The sequence below is a fragment of the Giraffa tippelskirchi genome, chromosome 6 (genome assembly GCF_054371585.1).
Source record: "Giraffa tippelskirchi isolate mGirTip1 chromosome 6, T2T-mGirTip1v1.2.pri, whole genome shotgun sequence".
In the NCBI taxonomy this organism is placed as follows: domain Eukaryota; kingdom Metazoa; phylum Chordata; class Mammalia; order Artiodactyla; family Giraffidae; genus Giraffa; species Giraffa tippelskirchi.
In genome coordinates, this window is record NC_137280.1 from 19,983,236 (window position 1) to 20,008,915 (window position 25,680).

The window sequence follows — 25,680 nt, forward strand, 5'->3', positions numbered from 1 at the left end:
GCAACAAGAGATAGAAAAGACAACAACAACAAAAAAATAAAGCAGAGGAAAACTTTAGGAAAAATGATCTGATTTTGCTGTGGTCAGATTTTGACACCACATCATAACGTAATTAAGCTGATGCTTTTTGGTCCCCAGACTCCCCAGGGCCTGTCAGGTCAAGTAGAACAGACGACTGGGAGGTCAACGGAAGGTCCAGATGGTATCACACGATCTCCTACACTCAAATCCTTCACGTTTTGAGACTTGAAAAACATCTTAATTTGGCCAAACACTTCACAGTCATCTGCTAATTGATTACTTAGCCAACAGATTCATGAGGAAGTCAGGAGTTGAAGGGTCTGGTCGCAGGGGTGGGCCCATAACGTGGTGGGCGGCATGGAGCCATTCTCTATCCCAGTGGTGGGTGCCATCCGTGCCAAGACCTGCTGCGATGGGTTCTCCGTAGACCACCTTCCCTGGAAAGTTTAAAGGAAGTGATCAGCAGCTCCATTTGCTCTTAAGAGAGCTGATTGACAAACACCGAAGTATTCATCTCTCTGTCCTAGCTAAACTTTCATCTACCTTTGCCTTTCATCTCTCCAGTAGCTCTGGATTGAAAACTAAAATCTCCTATTTACTGAGCCTTTACTACGCTCCTGTCAATGTGCATTGCAGTTTGTGGTAAATGATTGTACCTGCTCACTGATACTAGGCTTGGCCTCATGACTTCCTTTGGCCAATTAAATATGAACAGAAGTGACATGTGCTGCTTCCAAGCAGAAGCTATTAAAGCTACAATGAGTCTTGCCTCTGTCATGAGACCAGTGGAAGCTGCTTCTTCAGGTGTGTCTCAGAATGAAGAGAATATGGAGCAGAGGCAGAGCCAGCTGATGATGGACATGAGCATGAATGAAAAACAGATCCCTGCTGCTGTAAGCTATTGATATTTTAGATTAACTTGTTACTGGAGCATAACCTAGCAAAAGCTGGCTGATATATATACCATTCTAATGGAATCTTCTCAAAAACCCTATCTGAAAAATGCTATTATTATCTCCATTGAAGGAAGAGTCTTGGCATATATTTAGAGAAAACTATAATTTGGAAGGATACATGCATTCCAATGTTCACTGCAGCAATATTAACTACAGCCAAAGCATAGTAGCAATATAAATGTCCACCAAAAATGAAAGAAGAAAGAAGATGTGGTACATACATACAGTGGAACATTATTCAGCCATAGATAGGAAAGAATGAAATAATGCAATTTGTAGCAACATGGATGGACCCAGAGATGATCATACTAAGTGAAGTAAACCAGACAGAGAAAGACAAATTCCACATGATATTGCTTCTATGCAGAGTCTTAAGAAAAAAGATACAAATGAACTTATTTACAAAACAGAAATAGATCGACAGATATAGAAAACTTATGGGTTACCAAAGGAGAAGTGGCGGGGAGGGATACATTAGGAGTTTAGGATTAACAAATACACACTACCATTGGGTTAGCCAAAAGATTCATTCAGGTTTTTCCTAACATCTTATGTAAAAACCCGAATGAACCTTTTGGCCAACTAAATATATATAAAGAATATATAAACATCAAGGACCTACTGTATAACACAGGGAACTATATTTAATATTTTATAATAACCTAGAAGGGAAAAGGAAATGGAGAAGGAAATGGCAACCTACTCCAGTATTCCTGCCTGGAGAATCCCAGGGACAGCAGAGCCTGGTGGGCTGCTGTCTATGGGGTCGCACAGAGTCGGACATGACTGAAGCGACTTAGCAGCAGAAGGGAAAAGAATCTGAAAAAGAATATACATACATACATATATAGATATATATATATGGGAGAAGGAAATGGCAACCCACTCCAGTGTTCTGCCTGGAGAATCCCAGGGACGAGGGAGCCTGGTAGGCTGATGTCTATGGGGTCGCACAGAGTCGGACACGACTGCAGTGACTTAGCATATATACATATATGTATGATTAAATTACTTTGCTGTATACCTGAAACTAACACAACATTGTAAATCAACTATATTTCAATAAATAAATAAATTTTAAAAGGCAAGGCTAAGGCTTGTAGGGTTAAACAACCTCTGTACAGTTAAATTACACGCACTCAACACAAATGAGGGGAGGAAGAAGGATCTGAATCCAGGCATTTTGATTCCATCAATCCTAAACTCTACACTATACTATTCTGATGATAATGACGACATAGAGCCCAACCACAAACAGATTGATCATCTTTCCGCACTCTTAAGGTAAAAAAACTCCTCTAAAAACTTACGTTAAATAAAAGAACACTCAGATAATAAAATTGTAGCCAGAAATGTATATTTATAAAATCATGCAAATGAGACTATCAAAAGCACACAATGTTAGAAAAGTTAATAGCGTGTAGTGAATTTAAATTTAAAATCAGGAGCCTATCTCTGATTAGCGTTTGTCAGCACTATAATAGATTCGCTGGCATCCACCTGATCACATTCAAGCTGTCTTGAAGGAGAATACACAGAAGAGAGAGGCTGGCATCCCAGTTACTTCACTCTGGTTAACCAGATGCCAGATCTTAGTTAAAATCCTGATATACAACTGAAGTCCACTGATTTCCACAGAGTCCTGACAGTGGATAGCCACCAGCTGCCCGAGTCCTGCTGAATTGGAACTTAGCACCCTGTTATCACACAGATCATTTCTCCCCCAAACAAGCCAACTTCCTCCAGTGAGCCTAGGAATTTGAAAAATCCTGAAAGCAAAGCTGCTTGAGCCTAACCAACTTCGCCTCTTAACTAACCCAGTATCAAATCACGGTCAATGAAATTTATCCTCTGAGAACTTTCTGTTGTTTAGTCACTAAGTTGTGTCTGACTCTTTCACAACCCCATGGACTGTAGCCTGCCAGGCTCCTCTGTACATGGAATTCTCCAGGCAAAAATACTGGAGTGGGTTGCCATTCCCTTCCCCAGGGGATCTTCCTGAATCAGGGATCAAACCCAAATCTCCTGTGTCTCCTGTACTGCACTGCAGGCAGATTCTTTACTGCTGAGCCACTGGGGAAGCCCCAAACTAAGAGGTAATGCACTATTTATTGGAGAGATAACAGGACAGACGTGGTATTTTATTTGCAGGTACAAAGAGATCTTTCTAGTTCAAGAGAACTCTTTATGGATAGTTCAGACAATGAGAAACTCAGATACTTGATCTGCAATAACTTTACAAGTTGCCAACTCAGGACTTTTCATGGTGCCTCATCACAGAGGAACGATTCTTATCACACGTTCTATTCAATCATTTGGCCCATCAAGGTGGTATGGCAATATAGTTCCAAAAGTTCTACAATTTTAATAGTTCTCTGGAAAAATTAAAAGTGTCAGCATCTACCAAGAGTCTGCCAGGGTTGTTTTGAAACCAGATGACAGGCAATTTCCTTGGAAGGGCTGAGCACCTTTAAAATGTGATATGCCACTTTACAAACTCTCCATTAATAGGGCTATTTTCAACTGACTCCCCATTAAGTATCTGTAAATACTTTAAAAAAAAAAGAAAAAAGTAAAAATTCTTAACCACTCTTCCCTGTATTTCACAATGGTTCTAAGACACTTTCAAAAGACTTAACAGCAGGAAAGCAATGAAAAGAAAATAAGGGGCCTAAGTAAGCTATAAATTGAAGAATTAAACTAGATAATTCAGCATAATGGTGGATTCTGTTATTTGGTGGCCAAAAATAAAGTAGTAATAAAAAATGTAACTTATGTATAGCACTCAGGAGTTTGCAGATATAGCTTCAAGATCATATATCTTATTTGACCTTCATGGAAACCCAAACACTGGTTTGACAGATAAAGAAACACATTCAGGACTTCCCTGGCAGCCCAGTGGTTAAGACTTCACTTTCCGATGCAGGGGGTACAGGTTCCATCCTTGGTCAGAGAACTAAGATCCCACATGAGCCATGGCCAAAAAACCAAAACATAAAGCAGAAGTAATATTGTAACAAATTTAGTAAAGACTTTAAAAATAGACCACATAAAAATTGAAAAAAAAAGAAACTGACCCCCTGTAAGACTAATTTGTCCATGACACGGGAGTAGTAAGTGGTACAGGAGAATTATAGAACCCTAGTACACTGATAACATACCACACATAGGCACTATGTTAGTAGGGAAAAGTATTATTTTTCATTTCTTGGTAAAGAGCATATATTTTCAAAAGTCAGCAATAAGATCTGTGGACTCGGTTAAGCGATTTTCCAATTTCACTTACTGGTTTGATTTACTATACTTAACAGGTTGGTAATGAAAAGTCTTAGATCTGTTCTCTCTTGATTATATTCGAGACCAGATGGTTTCAACAACCCTTGGAAGATAGTACATCTCCATCATTAATGTCCTCCCACTGTCTCAGCAAGTTTCACAGTATGTTGCACCCTGCCTCCCCATGCATGTTCTCTCCTTCTTTCTCCATCCTTTGGCTCAAAACCAACAAAGAATCTGCACTTGTGATGCAATCTCCCAGTTGAAGGAGTTCTGCTCTCTGAGAGATTCTTAAGATTTCTAAGTAATGAAACATGTCAAATCAACCCAAACTGCCCCCATCCCTGACCAGACAACCCTAATAAAATAACTGTTTATTAGATGAAAGTGAGAGAACATATGTTAACATCTTGTGTGCATTTGGGAGCTGCATTTAATCAAGTCATGGCATTTTTTAATAAAGGTTGAAAGATGCAGAAAAGCTGGCATAGGTGCACAAGAGCGGAAACATTGGTTACCGAACAGAAGACCAAACACTTTCATGAAAAAAAATCTTCCCAGCTTCAAAGACAGAGTAGAACATTACTGGACTTCAGATTCAAAACATTACACTTACAAAGAAAAAAAAAATTGAGAAGGAAAATACATAGAAGGGGCATAATAAAGTAGATCACACAGATTTAGATTCAAATTCTGACTTTGTTCATTTTAGTTGGTGACCTTGTGCAAGATGAGTCATTGCTCTTGGTCTCAGGTTTGCTCATCTGCAAAAGGGGATTGTAGTATCCCTCTAGTGTGGCATTTTGGTGAGGATCAAATAAATTAACATATACGAAAGTACTTAGCATCTTCTTGGGATCCTGGAATCACTTCATGTTATGAGCTGAATCGTGTCCCTTGTCAAAATCCACATGTTAAAGTCCTAACCCCCAGTATCTCAGAATGTGACTGTATTTGGAGAAGTGAGCACTCATTTAATAAGACTGGGGTTCTTGTGAGAGGAGGAAATATGGACACAGACACACACTGAGGGAACATAATGTGAAGACACAGGGAAGAGACAAGCATTACGAGCCAAGGAGAGAGGTCTGGAACACATCCTTCCTTCAATGACCGCAGAAAGGACTAACATTGCCAACCCATAGGTCCTAAACTTCTAGCTTCCAGAACTGTAAGGAAATTAATTTCTGTTATTTAAGCCACTCAGTCTGTGGTACTTTATTGCAGCAGCAAACGTTAGTTTCCTTATGGTTACATAATTCTCTCTCTCTCTCTCTTTTTTTTTTAGTGTTTTAAACTGGGCAGTCTTGAATTGGTTTGCAATTAGACATAAGGTAGATCACCATGTTGTAAATTTAAAGGACCAGGAGGGTTCAGATGTTCATGCACAGGAAAGAAAAAAGGAAGTCTGAGATTCAAATCCACTTTGACTCAGGCACACATCCATCTTTTCTTAGGAAAAGCACCGGTTACCAAGCATCAGCTCATTGTACTTGTGCAAGTGAGATTTGGTTCACTCTACTCAGCACCAAAAAGCAGGGGACAGCATGAACACATGGGCAGAGAGAGGCCTCTGGGTGGCTCTTCCTCCCCCTTAGTCCCCAAAACACAAGAGGAATACGTGAGGAGGGGAAGGTCGAGTTTAAATAAAATGGAAAATAGGACATCTAAACCTCCCTGGAAGAGAAATTTATATTTTACAGCAATAAGCCTGGAAAATAAAGCTTTCTACAAATGTCAAACCAAAATCAAATCAACGAACCACAAAAAAATCTCAACCATAATGTACCCCAGTTCATTGTAAGTTGCTTGAGAATCAAAATTATCTTAATCATCTTTGCAAATTCAATGCCAAGAGCAGTGTCAAGCATATATTAGGTATCCAATAACTTCACTTTTTATGAAGTATAAACAAAACATTTTATTAAGACGTTCAAGTGAGAATCATATTTATACCCAAACGATATGAATATGGATGTAAAACAGAATTAAGCTTTATTAAGATAAATTGAAACAAGTTATATAGAGAAATTAACATTGAAAATTTCAGTCATTAATTGGTAAACAAATTATAACAGATATACACCAAAGAGAGCATCAAGTAAGTTGCAGAGAGAAATCACCACCATTCTAAGCAAAGCACCAGAAAAATACTGAATTCATGTGCATCCATGTTCTACTGGGAGGTGGGAAGGAGAGGTGAACAATAATTTTTAAACACTATTAACAATCCCATATGTCAATATGTGGCAAAAAAAAAGGAACATGGATAACCAAAGCTACTCAAACCAAAGTAAAAAGTACCTCTGTCACTGAAGCAAATGACATATACTGACACATGTACCATTTGGACAAAGAGTGAACAGTGAATGAAAGAGATCTGAGAGTAGGCAGATGGGAACTTCTATACAAGGTACAATTTCAGCTGGTTTACCCAACTTTTTACTGGAGGTATGGAGCAATGGAGGGGGAATTCTACTTCTGGAAGAAAAGGATTACACTCTAGGGACAGCCTTCTGACCCCCTTGCTTCATTTTTGCACTAGTGGATGGGAACTAGCCTAGATCTAGTTGCTCAACTTAGAGTAACTGAGACTTGAAATAAACATGAAATTGAAATTCCTTGCAAACTGTCAAAGGCAACTCAAGCTTTCAATGGCTTGCATGGGGAAGCTTTATCTTTTTCCTGTAACCTGTTTTTCACTTTTTATTGCAGGTGCTGAACCCTAAAAGGAAATATCAAGGTACGAACAAAGGGAAATGGCAGGCTTTGAATGAAAGTCGATTCACTGAACATGTATTCCCCTCTCTTCCTTTCCAGCTCACATCAAATGCTGGTGAAGATGTACAACAGATGAACAAAATCCAGAGCTGTGCTGAGAACAAAAGAGGAACCACAGCTGACCAGAGGTTATGACAGACCGTAGAAAGACAGAAAGCAGACGGGATTGCAGTGCTTATAACGGGAAGTAGTGGCGGCAACAGCCTGAACTCAAAGGGGCAGAAGAGTCATGACAGACATTCTTCCTGGGGTGGGGAGGGCAGTGAGCGTGGGGAAGGGGATGAGATGGGGCTCTTGGCCCCCATCCCCACCTCTGCCCAGGGAACTAAGCTTCCTAAGGTGGTGCTGATGCTACAGAGTGAAGCCCCCATACGTGAAACCGAAGCTCACCAGTGACCATGACCCATTTACACTCACAAAGCTCATAGTCTCATTGCCAACGCTCTCATTTGGGGGCAGAGTTTGCTCAACAGCGGAAGAAGTCCACACCAGTTCCCTGCTATATCACCTGAACTATCCAGTCATGAACACGGACAGCCCAGGATCACCAGACACTTGAAGAAAAAACAAACAACATAAAAAGAAGGGCCAAGATGTTTAAAAAAAACCACACACACATACTGAAAAATTGAACCAGTAAGAAACAGAAATAATCCAGGAAAAAGTGTTAAGTTGCTCAGTCTTGTCTGGCTCTTAGCGACCCCATGGCCTGTAGCCTGCCAGGCTCCTCTGTCCATGGGGATTCTCTAGGCAAGAATACTGGAGTGGGTTTGCCATGCCCTCTTCCAGGGGATCTTCTTGACCCAGGGATAGAACCCACGTCTCTCATGTCTCCAGCCCTTTACCACTTTACCACAGCTCCTTTACCACTAGCACCACCTGGGAAGCCCAATTATAGAGCCAACTACAAATGCTGGAACTTCCGTCCATGTAAAGATAATAACAGGACTGATACAAGTCAGGAGGAGACAGAGAGGGTAATATTGCGCCTCTCAGTTCCTTTTCAACTTAGTAGTTACTAAAGAGATTCCACACAAAAAATTAGCCAAAACACATAAATTTAAGTAATATTATTTGAAGTGACATTTACTACTAACAAAACTCAGGAGGTGAGAGGTAAGATTTATGTAAGTTAGACTGCTCTTTTTCCACACTCAGGATCAAGTGATACTGTCAAAAATTTTTAAGTCACTACTTACAAAATCAGGGTTTAGGATTTTAGAGGAAACCATCAACAAAAAAACATAGATATGGTTAAAAATTTCTAGTTCCAAGACTGAGCTGAGAAAATGCTTACTTCTCATTTAATACATTCTTCATCATTTCCATTTCTGGCATTTTTTTCTTTTAACAATGATAAATAACAGAATGATAATTATATTTTAAATATGTTTTTTAAAAATGTAAGGCCAATAAGCAAAACCAATTAAATATAAACCTGACATCTGCATTTCCCAACACTGTAACCCAATTTCTTCTTGAACAGAGTAAAGAGTAATAAAAAATGTGGACTTTAGGGTTGAACAGACTTGAATTCCAGCTTTAGCACTTACTAGTAAAGTGAACTTGGGCTTAATTTATCAAACTTTCCCAATCCTTAATTTCATCAATCACAAAACAGTGGTAAAATTTTGCCTGAAGCGTTGTTATGACAATTTGAAAAGATAACATACGTTAGAGTGTATTAATGAGATAATATATAATAAAAGTTGAAATGAGATATATTGAAATATGTGCCAAGCGCTTATTAAGCACTCAACAAACAAAGTTGGTTGTTATAATCGTTAACCCTCAGGTTGCTATCTTCTGGGTATATAGTTGGCAATATAACAATAAAATCCAACATAATTAGAGTGTTGTATTTCTAGGCAACTACAATAGAGACAATTAATAACTGGATCTCTTTTGTGCCTCTGGGAGCAATGATTCTCACATTTAATATGCATATGAATCACCTGGGGTTCTAGTTATAAGGGCACATTCCGACTCTGCATCTGGCATGAGGTCCAAGGATCTGCATCTCTAACGAGCTCTCAGGGGATGTCAATGCTGTTTTCCAGGGACCACACTCTGAGTGGCAAGGCCCTGGATGACAGAATGGGCTGACAAAAGGATTTACTGATAGGAAATCTTCATATTACAAATCTGTAAGGCTGAATCGTTCCTTTTTAAAACAAGATAATGATGAATAGATGTGTATTGCTCTTTTACATTCAGAAATTATGTGAGATAATGAGGACGGAGTAAATGAGTCTACTGTAAAAGGTCAGAGTGTCCGCCAGCTCTTGTCACTCTGTACTCCCCATGGATCTGCCCTCGGATTGGCTGATGCGGTCACCATGTGAACGGTTTGACACTGCTTGGTCATCTGTGAGAGGCTACATGCCAGCAACGGAATAATCTCTCATGCTAGTTTATTCTGGACCTCTGCTGCCCCTGGCAATTGCATGCTGGAATACCTTCATAAGTGTTATTACAGTACGTCTGACTCAACTAGAGCATTTGGGTTGAGATTTTAAGTATCTTATAACCACCTTGCAAAGGGATTTAGCAATATCCAAAAAGTATTTGAACTAGCAGTCCCATTTCTAGTGAGGTTACCCTTTTATGGGAGACAGAATAATGGTGCTCCAAAGATATCCATGACCTAATCTCTACAACCTGTGAGTATGTTACCTACACAGCAGAGAGCCTTCAGAGATCTTCAGATAGGGAGATTATCCTGGATTAAATAGGTGGATTCAATATAATCCAAGGATCCTTAGAGATCAGAACAAAGTAATGTTCTCCACCCACCATAGCTGGCTGTGAAGAAGAGGCATGGAGTTAGGAACCAAGGAATGTGGGTGGTCTCAAGAAGCTAGAGAAGGAAGGGCATTCCCCCTGGAACCTCCAGAAGAAACACAGCCCTCTGACACCTTGGTTTCAGCCCAGTGTTACCTATTTCAGACTTCCACCCTCCAGAACTATATGATAATAAATTTATATTGCTGTAAGCCATTATGTTTGCTATAATGCGTTATAGCAGTAATAGAAGACCACTATACCTTCCACATATATGAAATAACATATGCATAAGGCCATCACTGTGGTTTTATCTGTAACAGCTAAAAATTGGAAACAACCCAAATATCCATCATTAGAGACTAGTTGAAAAATATAGTGGCATGCTTTGCACCTGTAAAAAAGAATGAGGAAGCTCTCTATATCTACTATGAGCTGACCTTTAGGACATATTTTCTAGTAGGAAAAAACAAGATAGAGAACACTATGTATTTTACCTTTCAAGTAGGAGAGAAAGAAAAATAAGACACATATGTTCTTTTTTTAAAAACAAACAAACAAACAAAAAACACTACAAGGGTAGCCCAGAAATAAATTAATGAAATAATTAACTATGGGATGTTAGGGAACACTATGTATTTTACATTTCAAGTAGGAGAGAAAGAAAAATCAGAAACATGTGTTCTTTAAAAAAAAAAACAAAACAGCACTGCAAGGGTAGCCCAGAAATAAATTAATGAAATAATTAACTATGGGATGTGGGATGAAGCAGCTAGGAAGAAAGCAAGACATCTCTGAGAATACATCTTTTAATGCATCACTTTGACTTTTGGACCAGGTAAATGTTTTACATATTCAAAATATAAAATTATATTTAAAATAATGTAAAATAATATTAAGATATTCATTATTAATTTTAATAACTTTCTACCTATGATTTACACTCTAAAACCTTTCCTAGACTTATTCTGCTGCTAATGGAATTCTATCCCAAATCAAAATAAATACTCAGGATCCAGAAACTGTTTCCTGACAGAACGGTCAAAATCATAGATTGCTGGCGGGTTAAGATTGACCATTTCTGCTGATTCTGCTGTTTCTTAAATCATATTCTTACATTACAGACCTCACTGACAAGCTATAGGACCTGGTACATCACTTACCAGAAAAATAGAGAAAACCAATTTCATAGAGCTAGCAACAGCGCCATCTGGTGGCAAAATCTAAAGCTATAATGATTAATAAAATTGAAGTAAAGGTTCTTTTTGAAGTGCTGTGTTCTTTAATACTGAAATTATATATGGCAGAAAAAAGCAACCAGAAATGGTGGTACTAAGATCTTTTTTTTCTTATGAATACAGTATTTGTTTGTCTTCTTTCAAGCCCTGAGGCAACCATTTTCCCCAGGCTGCCTGGAGAAGTACAGGAAAAGGAGACATGGGAGAAAGAACTAGGGGAGGTGGAAATGGCTCCCTCACATGGCGAAGAGGATGACAAAGGCCACCATCAGGCAAAAAGAGCCCCATGGCCTCAGAGAGGGCAAAGCCCAGAATGGCACAGAAGAGCTGCTGCTTTAGAGAAGGGTTCCTCCCATAACCAATGATGAGGCTCCCAAAGGAGAGTAGAAAGTGTCAGTTGCTCAGTCATGTCTGACTCTTTGCAACCCTAAGGACTGCAGCCCACCAGGCTCCTCTGTCCATGGAATTCTCCAGGCAAGAATACTGGAGCGGGTTCCCATTCCCTTCTCTGGGGATCTTCCTGACCTAGGGACTGAACCTGGGTCTCCTGCATGGCAGGCAGATTCTTTACCATCTGAGCCCGCAGGGAAGCCCAAGGCTCCCAAACACAGTCCTAATTCCAGCCCTGGAGCCAGCCACCCCTACTGTGGCAGCCGCAGCTCCAGTGAACTTGACCACTGTGTCAGTGTCCCTTGAATGGCACTGGTCTGGAAGCCGTGGCTAGGAATAAGTGAAGTGGTCAGGGAACACGGGGGCTGCCGAGCTACTGTGGCCTTCAGCTGTCAGCGTCGCCGGTCTTTTTAGTACCACTGCAGACAGTGACCGTCTCAATAGTGGAGAGGTTCTCCTGACCAAGGAGGGCGTGCCTGCGTGCTAAGTCGCTTCAGTCGTGTCCAACTCTTTGCAAAGTTATGGACTGTAGCCACCAGGCTCCTCTGTCCACGTCCACGGGATTCTCTAGGCAAGAATACTGGAGTGGGTTACCATTTCCTCCTCCAGGGAATCTTCCCGACCCAGGGATCAAACTCCCATCTCCTGTGTCTCCTGCACTAGCAAGTGGGTTCTTTACCACTAGTGCCACCTGGGAAGCTGATCAAGGAGTAGGTGGAGACAAACTTGGCACAAATGTACATTTTCAGGGAATGAAGAGCTGTTTAAGGAGAGCTGCTCCAGTGCAGAGAATACAGAGAGGGGTGGGCTGGTAGTCAGATCTTATCAACTCCTGTGTGAAACTGAGGTTACTCTTAATTTGATATACTACATTTAAAAATGCATTTAGCGTGCCCAAAATTCTTAGTGAAATTCAAGCAACAAGAAGTAATGTTGAAAAAATTTATCCTAGTGTCAATTATGGACATGCTAAATCTATTTTCATAGTTTTAAAAAATCTATATTATAAAAATGCAGCTAGGATGAGTTATACAATTCTTTCTGGTTATCTGGTTTCCTAAAAGTGAGAGAAACCACAACCATCTCCCAGGAGTGTCTAAAGGGTTGAATAAAACACACCTTATTTGTTTTTCATCCTTCCCTTCCCAGTACTGGCCAATGAATGAAATTATTTCCTTCCTTAAGTCTTACCAAAAGCAGATTTTCTTTCTTTTTAAATGATTACATAAGACCTGGGTTTGATTCCTGGGTCGGGAAGATCCCCTGGAGAAGGAAATGGCAACCCACTCCAGTATTCTTGCCCGAAGAATCCCATGGACAGAGGAGACTGACAGGCTACAGTCCATGGGATCACAAGAGTCGAACACAACTTACAACTAAACCACCACCACCACCACATATTAAATTATAGAAGTGAGACAATTAAACAATTTGGAGTAAAAATACCTTTGTTTTAAAAATATTAAAATAGTTATCATAAAAACACTATTTGGATGATTATTTCCATTGTACCAATGCCCATGTTGTTATGAGACAAATTAATTTGGTTCAAAAGAAATGTGTTGAGCACCTACTATGTGCCCTGCGTGACCCTGATTCAGGTATTGGAAGGGCTAATAGAGGTGCCTAAGAGACAGGGAAGCTTCTTTGAAGTTCGCTAGAGAACTGGTCTGACTCTGTGCAACCCTATAGGCTATAGCCCACCAGGCTCCTCTGTCCATGGGATTCTCCGGGCAAGAATACTGGAGTGAGTTGCCATGTCCTCCTCCAGGGGATCTTCCCAGCCCAGGGATGGAACCCACATCTCTTATGTCTCCTGCATTGGCAGGTGGGTTCTTTACCACTAGTGTCACCTGGGAAGCCCTAGAGAACAGGTAGTTAGTAGTGTGAAGGTTGGGGCTTGTGACTGAAGGAGGGCAAAACCAGACATGTGTAAGACTGGGAGAAGACAGAAAGGATGCTAATAAAAAGGCAGGAGGAAAAACTATGGAAATGCATGGACAGCTTTCTCATAGGGGTTGCCATTATTTCACCCTACTCTTCAGCTAATAGTATTGAGTCGTAAGGGAGGGTACAGTTCAGGAATTACCATCTCTCCGGGCATCCGCCAACACCTTTGCCGCGGACTTGCTCATCACGTGCACGATGTAGAGAGGGCAGTTCACGGCGCTGGCTATGGTGATGGCCCTCAGTGTGGCTTCTGCCTCCACCGCTTCTGGACGGCACAGCTCATGACCCTCGGGACCCGTTATCCCCAACGCCAACATCTTCTTTGCTCCCTAAAAAGGCAGCAGGAACATACATGGGAGAAAGTTTTGCTAATGACAAATTACATCATTATGTGAAATGAATACACTGTCAGGTTTTTATTTTAGATCTGTTTGGCATAGGTGTGTGTGAACGTGTGTGTATACAGTGTGTGTTTTTGGTAAAAAATAATCTACCACTCTGATTTGTTGCTGTTTAGTCGCTAAGGTGTGTCTGACTCTTTGTGACCCCATGGAGTGTAGCCCACCAGGCTCTTCTGTTCATGGGATTTCCCAGGCAAGAATACTAAAGTGGGTTGCCATTTCCTTCTCCAGGGGATCTTCCCGACCCAGGGATAGAACACATGTCTCCTGCTTGGCAAGTGGGCTCTTTACTGAGCCATCTGGGAACCCCACTACTCTGATAGCATATTGTTAGTTTTTCATAGACATATTTCACAATTGAATTATTTTGATTGAAAAGATGAACACGATATGAGGTCTGTTCTAATCACATTCTTTGAAAAGACCCAGGAATTGAACCGGGATCTCCTGCATTCCAGGTGGATTCTTTACCAGCTGAGCTACCAGGGAAGCCCCTTTGAAAAGAAGTAGTGTCCGTATTTAAGACATTGGTTCAGAACAAACAAAACAAAGTATTCCAGTCCCCCATATTAGATTCTTCTTGAAATGACTCACACTATTATACAGTTAGTTCTATTCTTTACTGATTCATATTCTTCACTGCCTTCTCCTCTAACCCACAGAATGATATTAGACCAGTGTTTCTCCTCTCCAAAAGTGTTATTTCTTCCTTACAAGAAAGGCAGGAAGTCAAGACAGAGTGTCAAAACAACCTGCCTGGTGTCATACAGCTAGGACGTGAAAGAGTCCAGTTTAAACCCCCGTCTGTTTGAGCTTACAGCTCATGCTTTCCTCATCATTCCCCCTGCCTTCTGGCCATGTGGCCACCCTCTCACTGACTTTAATGGGAACTGAGCCCAGGGAGAGAGAAAGATCAACCAATATAAAGACAGCTCTTTAAATCTTGCAGATGGTGTGCCCTTTGGGCATTAATGATGGAGCTAACATGAGAAATAAATATCATCTAGATTCCTCCAGAGCACATTTTAACACCCTATTTCTGAAAAGAGTGGGGCTTAAGAGCTACCTAATGCTCTGCTTAAGTCATCAGATTATGCTGATGCCCACACTTTGGCATTCTGAACCAGCAGCTTGAGCATCCTTTAAATGAAAAAAAAAAAGTGCTAGAGACACAAAGAAAAATATCTGTGCATTTAGAATAAATCTTGTTTGAGATCTAATGGCTGCTCTGAAAAAGAGAACTCCTCATTCCAGTGCATATACCACCTGCAAAAAACTCAGAGCAAGGACAGCAAGTAATTGGAGTCAAGTGTTTCCAAGTCGCAGAAAATTAGTTGCTGAATTTCCTTTCTTCCGTCCTTTAAATGAAGTTACCTACTTGGGGCCAGTCATCTTCACCTTAACTCATGGGCAGTTTCCCTTCTGTGGAAGCTCTGAATGGTAATTACCTACCTCCGCGATGAGGTCTCCGTTTTCGGCATGAACTTGAGCAATGGCTCCGATCTCCTTGCACCGAGAGAAGGCCTCGTACAGCTCCACATCCCTCACCATGTACACATCTTTATAAGCCATGAACATCTTGAAGGAGTTCACACCTTTATCCTGGGTAAGGATTTTCATTTCTTCTTTAACCTAAAAGGGCACCACAATCACAGCAAAACGTCACCCTTTAAAGATAATACCAGCATTCTCCAAAATGCTGCATTCAGAAGAAAATAAAGTAAAATGAGGACATCAGTTGAACTCCAGAAAAATGTAATTAAGGTCTCGATCATTCCCCTAGGTCAGACTTCATTTCATCTGATGAACTGCTGTGGCTATGATGCTTTTAAATCATGAAAGAGTTAATAGTACTCCCCCTCCCCCAAATACTTCACTTTTACACTTAGATATGAAATTCTCAGTATCTAGAGAAACAGGTACTGAGATGGGAAGAAATTATTCTAGAACATGAAAAGACAACCATTTGGCAGCAACAGAAGCAGTCATGTCTCTAGAAGGAATCAGAGCTAATGTGAAGTATAAAGTTTGGGGTCAAATCTGAACCCCACAGGATGAGTTAGGAGATAGAGGTGGTGGGAGATGTGAACTGACCCACTGGCAGCTCCTGGAGGTGAAAGATTCCGGACCAGTGGGAAGCCCCAGGAGCCTTCTGGGTTGCCAACTCAAAGGTTCTGATCACCAATTCCAGTGTGTGAGTGGGGAGACTGGGGGTTCCTTCACACCACCAAGCAGGTCTCCAGACATCAGCCAGGAGGTATCTTACAACTCAACTCAGTTTTAACACTACCTGGAGACTGCACCATGTTCCACGGGTTAAGAGTTCAGTCCTATGGGGTGTCCAGCTTGTCACCTGCTCTTCTGACCAACCAGCTATCTATCAGAGGTTCCCACAGCCCCTTCCTCGGGTTCAATTAATCTGTTGGAGTGGTTCACAGAGCTCAGAGAAACGTTGTACTTACTGGATCACTGGTTTACTATAAAAGGACATGATAAAGGATACAGACAAACATCAGATGGAAGAGGCACATCATAGGGGAAGGAACAGGGAAAGGTACAGGGCTTGTGTGTCCTCTGAGAGCATCACTCTTCCCAAACCTCCACTAGGTCACCATCCTTGAAGCTCTCCAAATCATATCCTTTTAGGTTTCGTGGAGGCTCCGTCACACAGGCAAGACTGATGAAAGCATTGGCCGCAGGCAACTCACCCAGCCTCCAGCCCCTCTCCCTGCCTCAGAGGTCAGTTGGGTGGGACTGAAATTTTTAACCATCTAATCACACAGTTGGCTCCCAGGTCAATCAGCCTCTGTCCTTAGGTGGTGTCTAAAAATCACCTCTTTAATTCCTTGTGGCTCAGATGGTAAAGAATCCGCCTGCAGTGCAGGAGACCTGGGTTCGATCCCTGAGTTGGGAAGATCCCCTGGAGAAGGAAAAGGTTACCCACTCCAGTATTCTGGCCTGGAGAATTCCATGGACTGTATAGTCCATGGGGTCAAAAAGAGTCAGACACAACTGAGCAACTTTCACTTCACTTAACATAATAGACACTTTCATTGCTCTCATCATGTAGGAAATTCCAAGGGTTTTAGGAGCTCTGTGCCAGAAATGGGAACAAAGACCAGATGTGAATTTATTCTTATAAATCATAATATCATACCAATGGTAAGAGATAAGATAGGATCAAAACTAGTTTAGTAATTATCTTTGCAGGTCCATTTCTAGTCTCAACAATGACTAATAACTTCAAAGGAAAAGTCAGAAGATTTGACCAAATAAAACTGCTGAATTTCTACAAGTTGAAAAGCACACACATACGCATAAAAAATATACACATATAAATATAACGTAAAACAAAAATATATAACAAAACATAAAAAATATGTAACAAGGATAGGATTATTGCTTAGTTAATAAAAATGTTAGTTATTGCTGCTTCTACTTGATACGAAAAACCCTAACATTCTAGATGAAAAATGTTATTTACAGTTCAAACAGGAAATTCAAATGACTAATAAACATGGAGAAAATGTTAACCTTCCTATTCATTAAAAAGTGCAAAAGAAAACAAAGCAATCTTTTCCTACTGTGTCAGCAGAGTTTTAAAAATGACAATATCACATGTTAAGTTACTCACTTCCATCACTGTTTACTCTTTTACTAATTTTTCGCACTTTTCTCCATGGCACTTTATCAGCTGGCATATAATATATTTACTTGTTGATGACCTGCCTCCTTTAGAATTTCCACCCCATATAAGGAGGGGCTTTGTACAGTTTGGGCTTCCCAGGTGGCTCTGGGGTAAAAAATCTGTCTTTACCCCAGCAGGAGACATATGAGACGTGGGCTCAATCCCAGGGTCGGGGAGAAGGAAATGGCAACCCATTCCAGTATTCTTGCCTGGAAAATTCCATGCACAGAGGAGCCTGGCAGGCTACAGTCTATGGGGTTGCAAAGAGTCAGACACAGCTGAGCATGCATGTAAGCTAAGCTTGTATAGTTTATCTGTTGCTATATCCTAGAACAGTGCCTGGTCCATAGTGGCCACTCAAAAACTTTCTGTTGGATGAATAATGAATGAAAAGGAGCAGAAAACACCAAAATGTTAAGAGTGAACATCACTGAAATGATGGAATGAGTTTCAAGATGCATTAAGTGACAACAGCAAGGGTAGAATTTGGTATGATGTGCCTCATTTTTAAAAACTCTAAGTTCAAATATTCTACCATGAGTCTATTACTTTTATAGTGGGGAAAAAAATGCTTTAGAAATGCGTTAGAAAATTCACACGACGGGCTTCCCAATTACAACCCATGTTGCTCAAGTGAAATACCTATGACTCCCAGAGCAGAAGAGCCTTTCTGCAGATGGCCTTGTTAAACATCCCTGTTACCCACATCCACATCTGTGGGTAAGTCCCACTATATGACGGTCAGGCATAGTAGTTTAAGCCTTGCTATTCCAAAAGTGTGGTACCCGAACAGCAATGGCACCATCACCTGGGAGCTTACTAGAAATGCAGAATCTTGGGCTCTGCCCCAGACCTACTGATGTGGGTTGACTGTGTCCCCCTAAATTCATAGGTTGAAGTCCTAACCCCCAGGACCATATGTGACCTTGTGCATGCATGCTAAGTCACTTCAGTCATGTCCAACTCTTTGGGAGCCCACCGGGCTCCTCTCTCCATGGGATTAACCAGACAAGGATACTAGAGTGGGTTGCCATGCCCTTCTCCTGGGAGTCTTCCCGACTTAGGGATCTCTTACGTTGCCTACCTTGGCAGGCAAGTTCTTCACCACTAGCATCACCTGGGAAGCCCAGCACCACCTCGGACTTGTGTAAAAAAAATTAATAGAAAGTGGCTAAGATGGTGAAGAATCCACCCGCAGTGCAGGAGACCTGGGTTCGATCTCTGGGTTGGGAAGATCCCCTGGAGAAGGGAATGGCTACCCACTCCAGTATTCTGGCCTGGAGAATTCCCTGGACAGAGGACCCTGGCCGTCCATGGGGTTGCAAAAGTAGGACATGGCTGAGTGATTTTCACTCACTCAATTAAGTAGAGTCAAGAGACCAGAAGGGGGAGCTCTCATACCTGCATGTCAGCGCAGAAGAAAGGGTCCTCTTCTTTTTGGCAAGGACCAGAACAATGAGAAGGAAATGGCAACCCACTCCAGTATTCTTGCCTGGAAAATCCTATGGACAGAGGAGCCTGGTAGGCTGCAGTCCATGGGTTCGCTAAGGGTCGGACACGACTGAGCGACTTCACTTTCACTTTTCCCTTTCATGCACTGGAGAAGGAAATGGCAACCCACTCCAGTATTCTTGCCTGGAGAATCCTAGGGACGGCGGAGCCTGGTGGGCTGCCGTCTATAGGGTCGCACAGAGTCGGACACGACTGAAGCGACTTAGCAGTAGCAGCAGTAGCAGAACAATGAAAAGTCATGGACTGTTAACTGGAGCCCTCCCAACTTCCTTCTCCCCTCTATGAAAGCACATGCCTTCCCTTGCCCTGTGGGGACTTGCACGTGGCTCAACATGTTTGTAGACCCTGAACTGCAATTCTTCTGTTGATCTCAAATATGCCTATCTTTGCTGGAGAAATATCAGGCAGTCTCCTTGCTTCAGGTCAACATTTGGAAATAGGGCATTTACCAAAGTAATCAATTAAGATGAGGTTACTAGGGTGGACCATAATCCAATATGATTGGTGTCTTTATAAAAAGCGGCAATTTTGCCACACACACACACACACACACACACAGAGAGAACATCATGTAAAGACAAAGGTAGAGATTCAGGTGATGTTCCTACAAATCAAAGAATACCAGAGATTGCCAGCAAACAGCAGAAGCTGGTGAGAGGCATGAAAGAGATTCTTCCTGAAAGCTCTCAGAAGGGACCAACTGCACCAACACCTCGATGGCAGGCTGTGAGTCTCCTGAACTGTGAGACAGTACATGTCTGTTTCAGCCACCCAGTTTGTAGTTCTTTGTTAAAGCAGTCCTAGCAAACTAATACACTCACTGAACATAATCTGCACTTTACCAGTATTCACCGAGTAATCATTTACATATTAAAATGTGAGAAACACTGGTACGGGCAAGCATCTTCACCTTTGCTCTATCTTATAAAACACGAATGGGAGGAAAGGAGGAAGGGAGAAGGGAAAGGAAGGGCTGGAGAGACTAAGGAAGGCAGGAAGACCTTAAACGCACAAAGGAGGTCAGATGCCTCATTTAGAATGCCGTTTCTGGAAAAAAATTAACTTTTTCTCTGGACTCTAAACCTTGCTACTATGTTTGCTGAACTATCTGATTAGTTGTTTTATATTAACTTAGTGTCTATAACGCAAATTTTGAGAGGAAGTAGGGACAGAAGTTACATGGTGACTTCAAATAAAGTCACCCCGTGAGCCCTTTCTGGCAAAAAAGATTTCTAAATTAAGTCCAATATGGAAAAACACGCTATTGATTTTAAATCACAAGTAAAAGTTTCTTCCAAAGTACACACACATGTTTTCATGGGAAAAATAAGCATGTTGTATGGGAAAAATAAGTATATTTTAACATCTCACAAAACTATCTCTTCTATCTGAGTCATGTTATCATTTCTGCCATGGTCTAAATAATGAGCAGATACAGAAGACTGTGTAAGCTCTATTTTGAAATGATCTGACCAGGAGTTGATATTAACAGAGCACCAGCTTAGTGCATAGCTGGGAGAAGGCCTTAAACACATTCCTGGTCTGTCTCTTCCTTGGTTTTTTTCCAGATATTAAAAACATTTATCTAACTGAAGTCTAATCTGTGGGAAAAGACTGCTTAAAAGTGCCTGGAGATGTTGAAGTTGAAAAGTCCAGTACTTTTAAAAATTGCATTTAAAGTATTTACCATTCATGACTTAAATATTAGGAAAGACTATTGTGAATCAGTATAAGGGATTTATCCTATTATCTTCATATGCTTTTTTTCTTTTTTTTAGTTTTCTCAATTGATAATACTTCACAGGATTCAAAACTCAAATCGTACAAAAGAGTATGCAATGAAAAGTCTTCCTTACAATTGTGAGTACCAGGAAGCAACCAACATCACTGGTTTCTTATGTTCTGATGTTGCCCATTCCTTGATCTTTGCACAGAGCAACGACTAAAAGACTAACTAGAAGAAATTGGACCCTCGGTGGTTCACCTGGTCACTCCACCACGTCACCGCCACGTGAAGGCTGTAGTCGCAGCAGACTTTGGGATCAGCCCAGCTTCGCCAGGTCTCAAAGGCCTCGATGAGGGAGTGGCCTTTGTGTGGAATGGCAAAATCAATGATCATGGTGGTGCCTCCTGCCAGGGCAGCCTGAAATCACAAACAGAGTTTCAACAGGTTAGCCATTGGTTTTCTAGTTGAGTCATTTATCTCCTTGAACAGCATGCATTTGCAAGCACTTGGGCAAATCTGATGGGTCCACGAATTTGCACAAAGATGCTGCCTGTGTAAAAGATCTAGAGAGACATGAATAGATGTTCCATAAATTAAAGTCTGAAGCATTAAAAGAGCTGGAATGGCTTTTGCAAAAAGAATGACACGTCTGGTGAAATGAAAATGGCTTTGATCCAAAGAAAACAGAGTGAAGGCTGTACAGAAAAGCCAAAATGGAAAAATGGAGATGATTCAAACATTTTTCTTCTCAAGAAAACTATATTCATCACTGTAAAATCCACTTCATTAGAATCAGTCTCGGAGAACTGTATCTCTAATGGCACTGGGTTCCACGCAGACTCTCAGAAGGCTCAGTGATTCCCAGCTGGTCTTCGTTCAGGCAACTCCTGAATCGTTCCTTAATCCTCAGCTGTCTCCTCTGATCCATCTCCTGTGCTCTGGCCTTAGTGTCACCCCTTGGCTTGCTCCTTATGCCCCCAGTTTTGCTATTACTTCCTCCAGTACAAACACCTTTATTGCAATGAGAAGGAAATTTCAAAGCACAAGTGTGACTCTTTACTCCAAGACTTAAAACTGAATGCCTCTCACTGCCCCTGGGATAGCCTTTAACCTTAACATGGTCTACAAGGCCCTGCATGATCTGCCTTGAGACTTCTATTCTCTTTGGAATATTATACTACGTTACATTATAACTGGATTAAAAACTATTAAGTTATTAAATCAAATGTCTTTGAATAATTATTGACACTGATTTTATCACAAGATGGTTAAGTATGTTTTTAACTGTTGCATTCAAACAACGGTTGAATACTCACGTATAGTTGTGAGAGCTGGACCATAAGGAAGGCAGAATGCCAAAGAAATGATGCCTTCAAACTGTGGTGCTGGAAAAGACTCCTGAAAGTCCCTCGGACAGCAAGGAGATCAAACCAGTCAATCTTAAGGGAGATCAACCCTGAATATTCACTGGAAGGACTGATGCTGAAGCTGAAGCTGCAGTATTTTGGTCATCTGATGTGAACAGATGACTCATTGGAAAAGTCCCTGATGCTGGGAAAGATCAAGGGCAGAAGAAGAGGGCATCAGAAGATGAGACGGCTGGACAGCATCAGCGATGCAATGAACATGAACTTGGGCAAACTCCAGGAAATGGTGAGGGACAGGGAGGCCTGGTGCTGCAGCCCATGGGGTTGCAAAGAATCGGACACGACTGGGCAACTGAACAACAACCACAATTCAAATGATGCAGGTGAAGAAAAACACACAGGCAGAGATACACTAGCACACGGGTTAAGGGCACTGACCACACAGGCTTATTGGTTCCAGGGCACAGCTCAGCTTCAACACTTACCAGCCAGGGCACTCCGAGTAATTCCTTCACTCCCTCACTTCTTCTTGCCTTTCTTTTTAAAATTAAATTTATTTATTATTTATTTTTGGCTGCTCTGGGTCTTCATTGCTTCCAGCGGGCTTTCTCTAGCTGTGGAGAGCGGGGGTTACTCTCTAGTTGGGATGCACAGGCTTCTCGCTGTGACAGCTGCTCTCCTTGCAGAGCCCAGCCTCTAGGTGTGCACGGACGTCAGTAGTTGGTGGCTCGTGGGCTTAGTGGCCTCTCAGCATGCGGACTCTTCCCAGACCAAAGATCAAACCCGTATTCCCTCTATTGGCAGGTGGATTCTTTACCACTGGACCAATAGGGAAGTTCTCTTTCCGTTGTTATTGCTCTGAACATCTGGTCCCCAGAACTTATTCATCTTATAACTGAAGTCTGTGTTCTTTGATCAACAGCTCCCCATTCCCCCCTCCCCGCACCCCTTCCCCAGCCCCGACAACCACCATTCTACTCTTGGGTGCTCTGAGTTTGGCTCTTTTTAGATTCCACATACAAGTGAGATCGTATTATTTCACTCAGCATAATGTCCTCAAGGTCTGTCTCTGTTGTCACAAATGGCAGGATTTCCCTCTTTCTAAATAATATTCCATTGTATATATACACATTTCCTTTATCCACTCATTCATAGACGGACACGTGAATTTATTTATATCTTGACTTGTGAATAATTCTGCAATGAACAGGGGAAAGTAGACAGCAACTTCTTAACCTCCGAGTGCCTCTGATTCTTAACCCGTGAAGTGAGGACAATAATTGTACCTAATCCATAGAGTCGCTGGGAAGATTAAATTGAGGTGATGTATATAAAGTGCTTGATATGGTGTTTGGTTCATGGTAAGTGCTTCATAAGCTTCAACTCACAATGAGCCTTTGGGAATAAGGCATTTTCCCACTTTTCATATGTCAATTCATCTCACCACCAGGAAACAAAGTTACATGTTGTCATGTTACAACAAAGAAAGGAGCGCCCCCAGCTTCTCTCCCAGGTTTGCACACGTGTCACCTTCCCCTACCCCCCACCCCACAGCCTTCCTCCCCAGACACACTGAGCGCCCCAGGTTCCAGCAGGTACACCAGCTGTATTCCATCTCTTTTTTCGTGCTTACTTCAGTGGATTTTTATTTTTTCCTTAAGTCATTTGGTCCCACTCCAACTCTTTCTGCTTTCAAAAATCTCACTATTTATACAGGATTCTGTACTTTTATCTCTATCTTTAGATAACAATTGCCTTATGCATGGTGAAACAACACATATTTGCATTTCTTAAGAAATCCCTATGGGTATAATGAGAGTACCAGAAAAAATTCCTTAGGCTCTGTATTTTTATTTGAATGCAGATTAATCTTCTCACCTTCTTCCTTCTAAAATGTCTTCTCACAGATATCCCTTGAGGATGAAGGGCATTTTTCTAATAGAAAGTGCTGTTAATTAAAGTGTTGAAAGAAAATACCTTTTTCGTGTCTATTGAACTAGAAAATCAAGCTTAAAGAACAATCTTTTCCATATTAAAAGTCTCATCACATGCAGGATGTGGGAAACTAAATACAGTGCTGGTGGGAGTATAAATAAAATGATGCAGCCACTTTGGACAATAGTTTGGCAGTTCCTCATAGAGTTGTCATATGACTTAGCAATTCCACTTCTAGGTATATACCCGAGAGAAATGAAAATATGTCCACACAAAAACTTGTACACAGATAATCAGAGCAGCATTATTCATAATAATCAAAAAGTGGAAACAACCCAAATGCCCATCTACTATTGAATGAATAAACAAAAGGTGGTGTGTTCATACAATGAAATATTATTTGTCCATAAAAAGGAATGAGATTCTGATACATCTGCTACAACTTGGATGAACCTTGAAAACATGATGCTAAGTGAAAGAAGCCAGTCACAAAAGGTTACATATCCTATGATTCCATTTACATGAAATGTCCAAAAGGGATAAATCACAGTGACAGTAGGAAGACTAGTGGTTTCTTGGGGTTAAGGGGGTTGGGGAAAGTTGGGAGGAGAGCTCAAGGGTACTGGGCTTCTTTTGAGGGAGATAGAAATGTTCTAAAATTGTGGTGATGTTTGCACAGCTCTGTGAATGTACTAAAAAACATTAAACTGCACACCCCAAATGAATAAATATTATTACATATGAATTACATCTTAATAAAATTATTACCCCCCAAAAGTCTACGCTATGTAAGCTATTACATGGAGTGAAAAGGGTGTTATACACAATGTAATGAAAAGTCTTCCCTCCAATTCTGACTTCCAGGAAGCAAAACACATCACCAGTTTCTTGTGTTTTGACATTGCCTATTCCTTGATCTTATACAGAGCAAGGACTAAGCAACTAAACAGAAGAAACTGGACCCCTAGCGGTTCACCTGGTCACTCCACCATGTGATACACAAATGATCAGACACATGAATAATCAAACAGTCTAGAAGGGGAGACAGAAATACACACAAACAATTATAATAAAATAATCAGATGGTAATAATAGGTAGCAAGTACACTTCCATAGTTAACACAGTATAGGGATTGCTCAAAGGAAGTTAACATTGCTAAGCTCCTAGAAGAGATGGGCTTCCCAGGTGGTGTTAAGTGGTTAAGAACCCACCTGCTAGTGTAAGAGACATAAGAGACACGGGTTCAATCCCTGGCTTGGGAAGATTTCCCTGGAGGAGGGCATGGCAACCCACTACAGTAGTCTTGCCTGGAGAATCCTATCGACAGAGGAGTCTGGTGGGCTACAGTCAATGGGGTTGCAAAGAGTCAGACACAACTGAAGTGACTTAGCATGCATGCTAGAAGAGGCAGAGGGAAAAGACTGCTGGAAAATTCAGAGGAGGGAAACAGATCAGAGAAGGCTGGGATTTGAATTAATATCAGGACATACACTTAAAGCTGCCACTAACGGTAATAAAATCTAACTGGTAGAGAGCACTTTTTATGTTCCAGGAACTATTCTGATGTTCTAAGTGTTTAAACCATCTCAGCAGCTCTGCAGCAGGTCATATCATTAACCCTGTTTTAGAGTTGAGGAAACCAAGAACAGCACCA

General features: G+C 41.3%; 1 protein-coding gene and 1 pseudogene across 1 annotated transcript in view; both read right to left on the reverse strand.

Annotated features, from left to right (window-relative positions):
* The window catches only part of DPYS (dihydropyrimidinase), a 97,111-nt gene that overhangs the window by 48,686 nt on the left and 22,745 nt on the right, over window positions 1-25,680 (reverse strand). The window contains exons 2-5 of the mRNA XM_081502266.1: window positions 20,982-21,140; window positions 15,250-15,429; window positions 13,536-13,725; window positions 302-458 (exon numbers count right to left, since the gene is read on the reverse strand). Coding sequence (XP_081358392.1) covers window positions 302-458; window positions 13,536-13,725; window positions 15,250-15,429; window positions 20,982-21,140 — 686 coding nt within the window. The remainder of the gene's footprint in view (window positions 1-301; window positions 459-13,535; window positions 13,726-15,249; window positions 15,430-20,981; window positions 21,141-25,680) is intronic.
* LOC145509306 (ATP synthase F(0) complex subunit C2, mitochondrial pseudogene) lies at window positions 11,293-12,968 on the reverse strand (annotated as a pseudogene).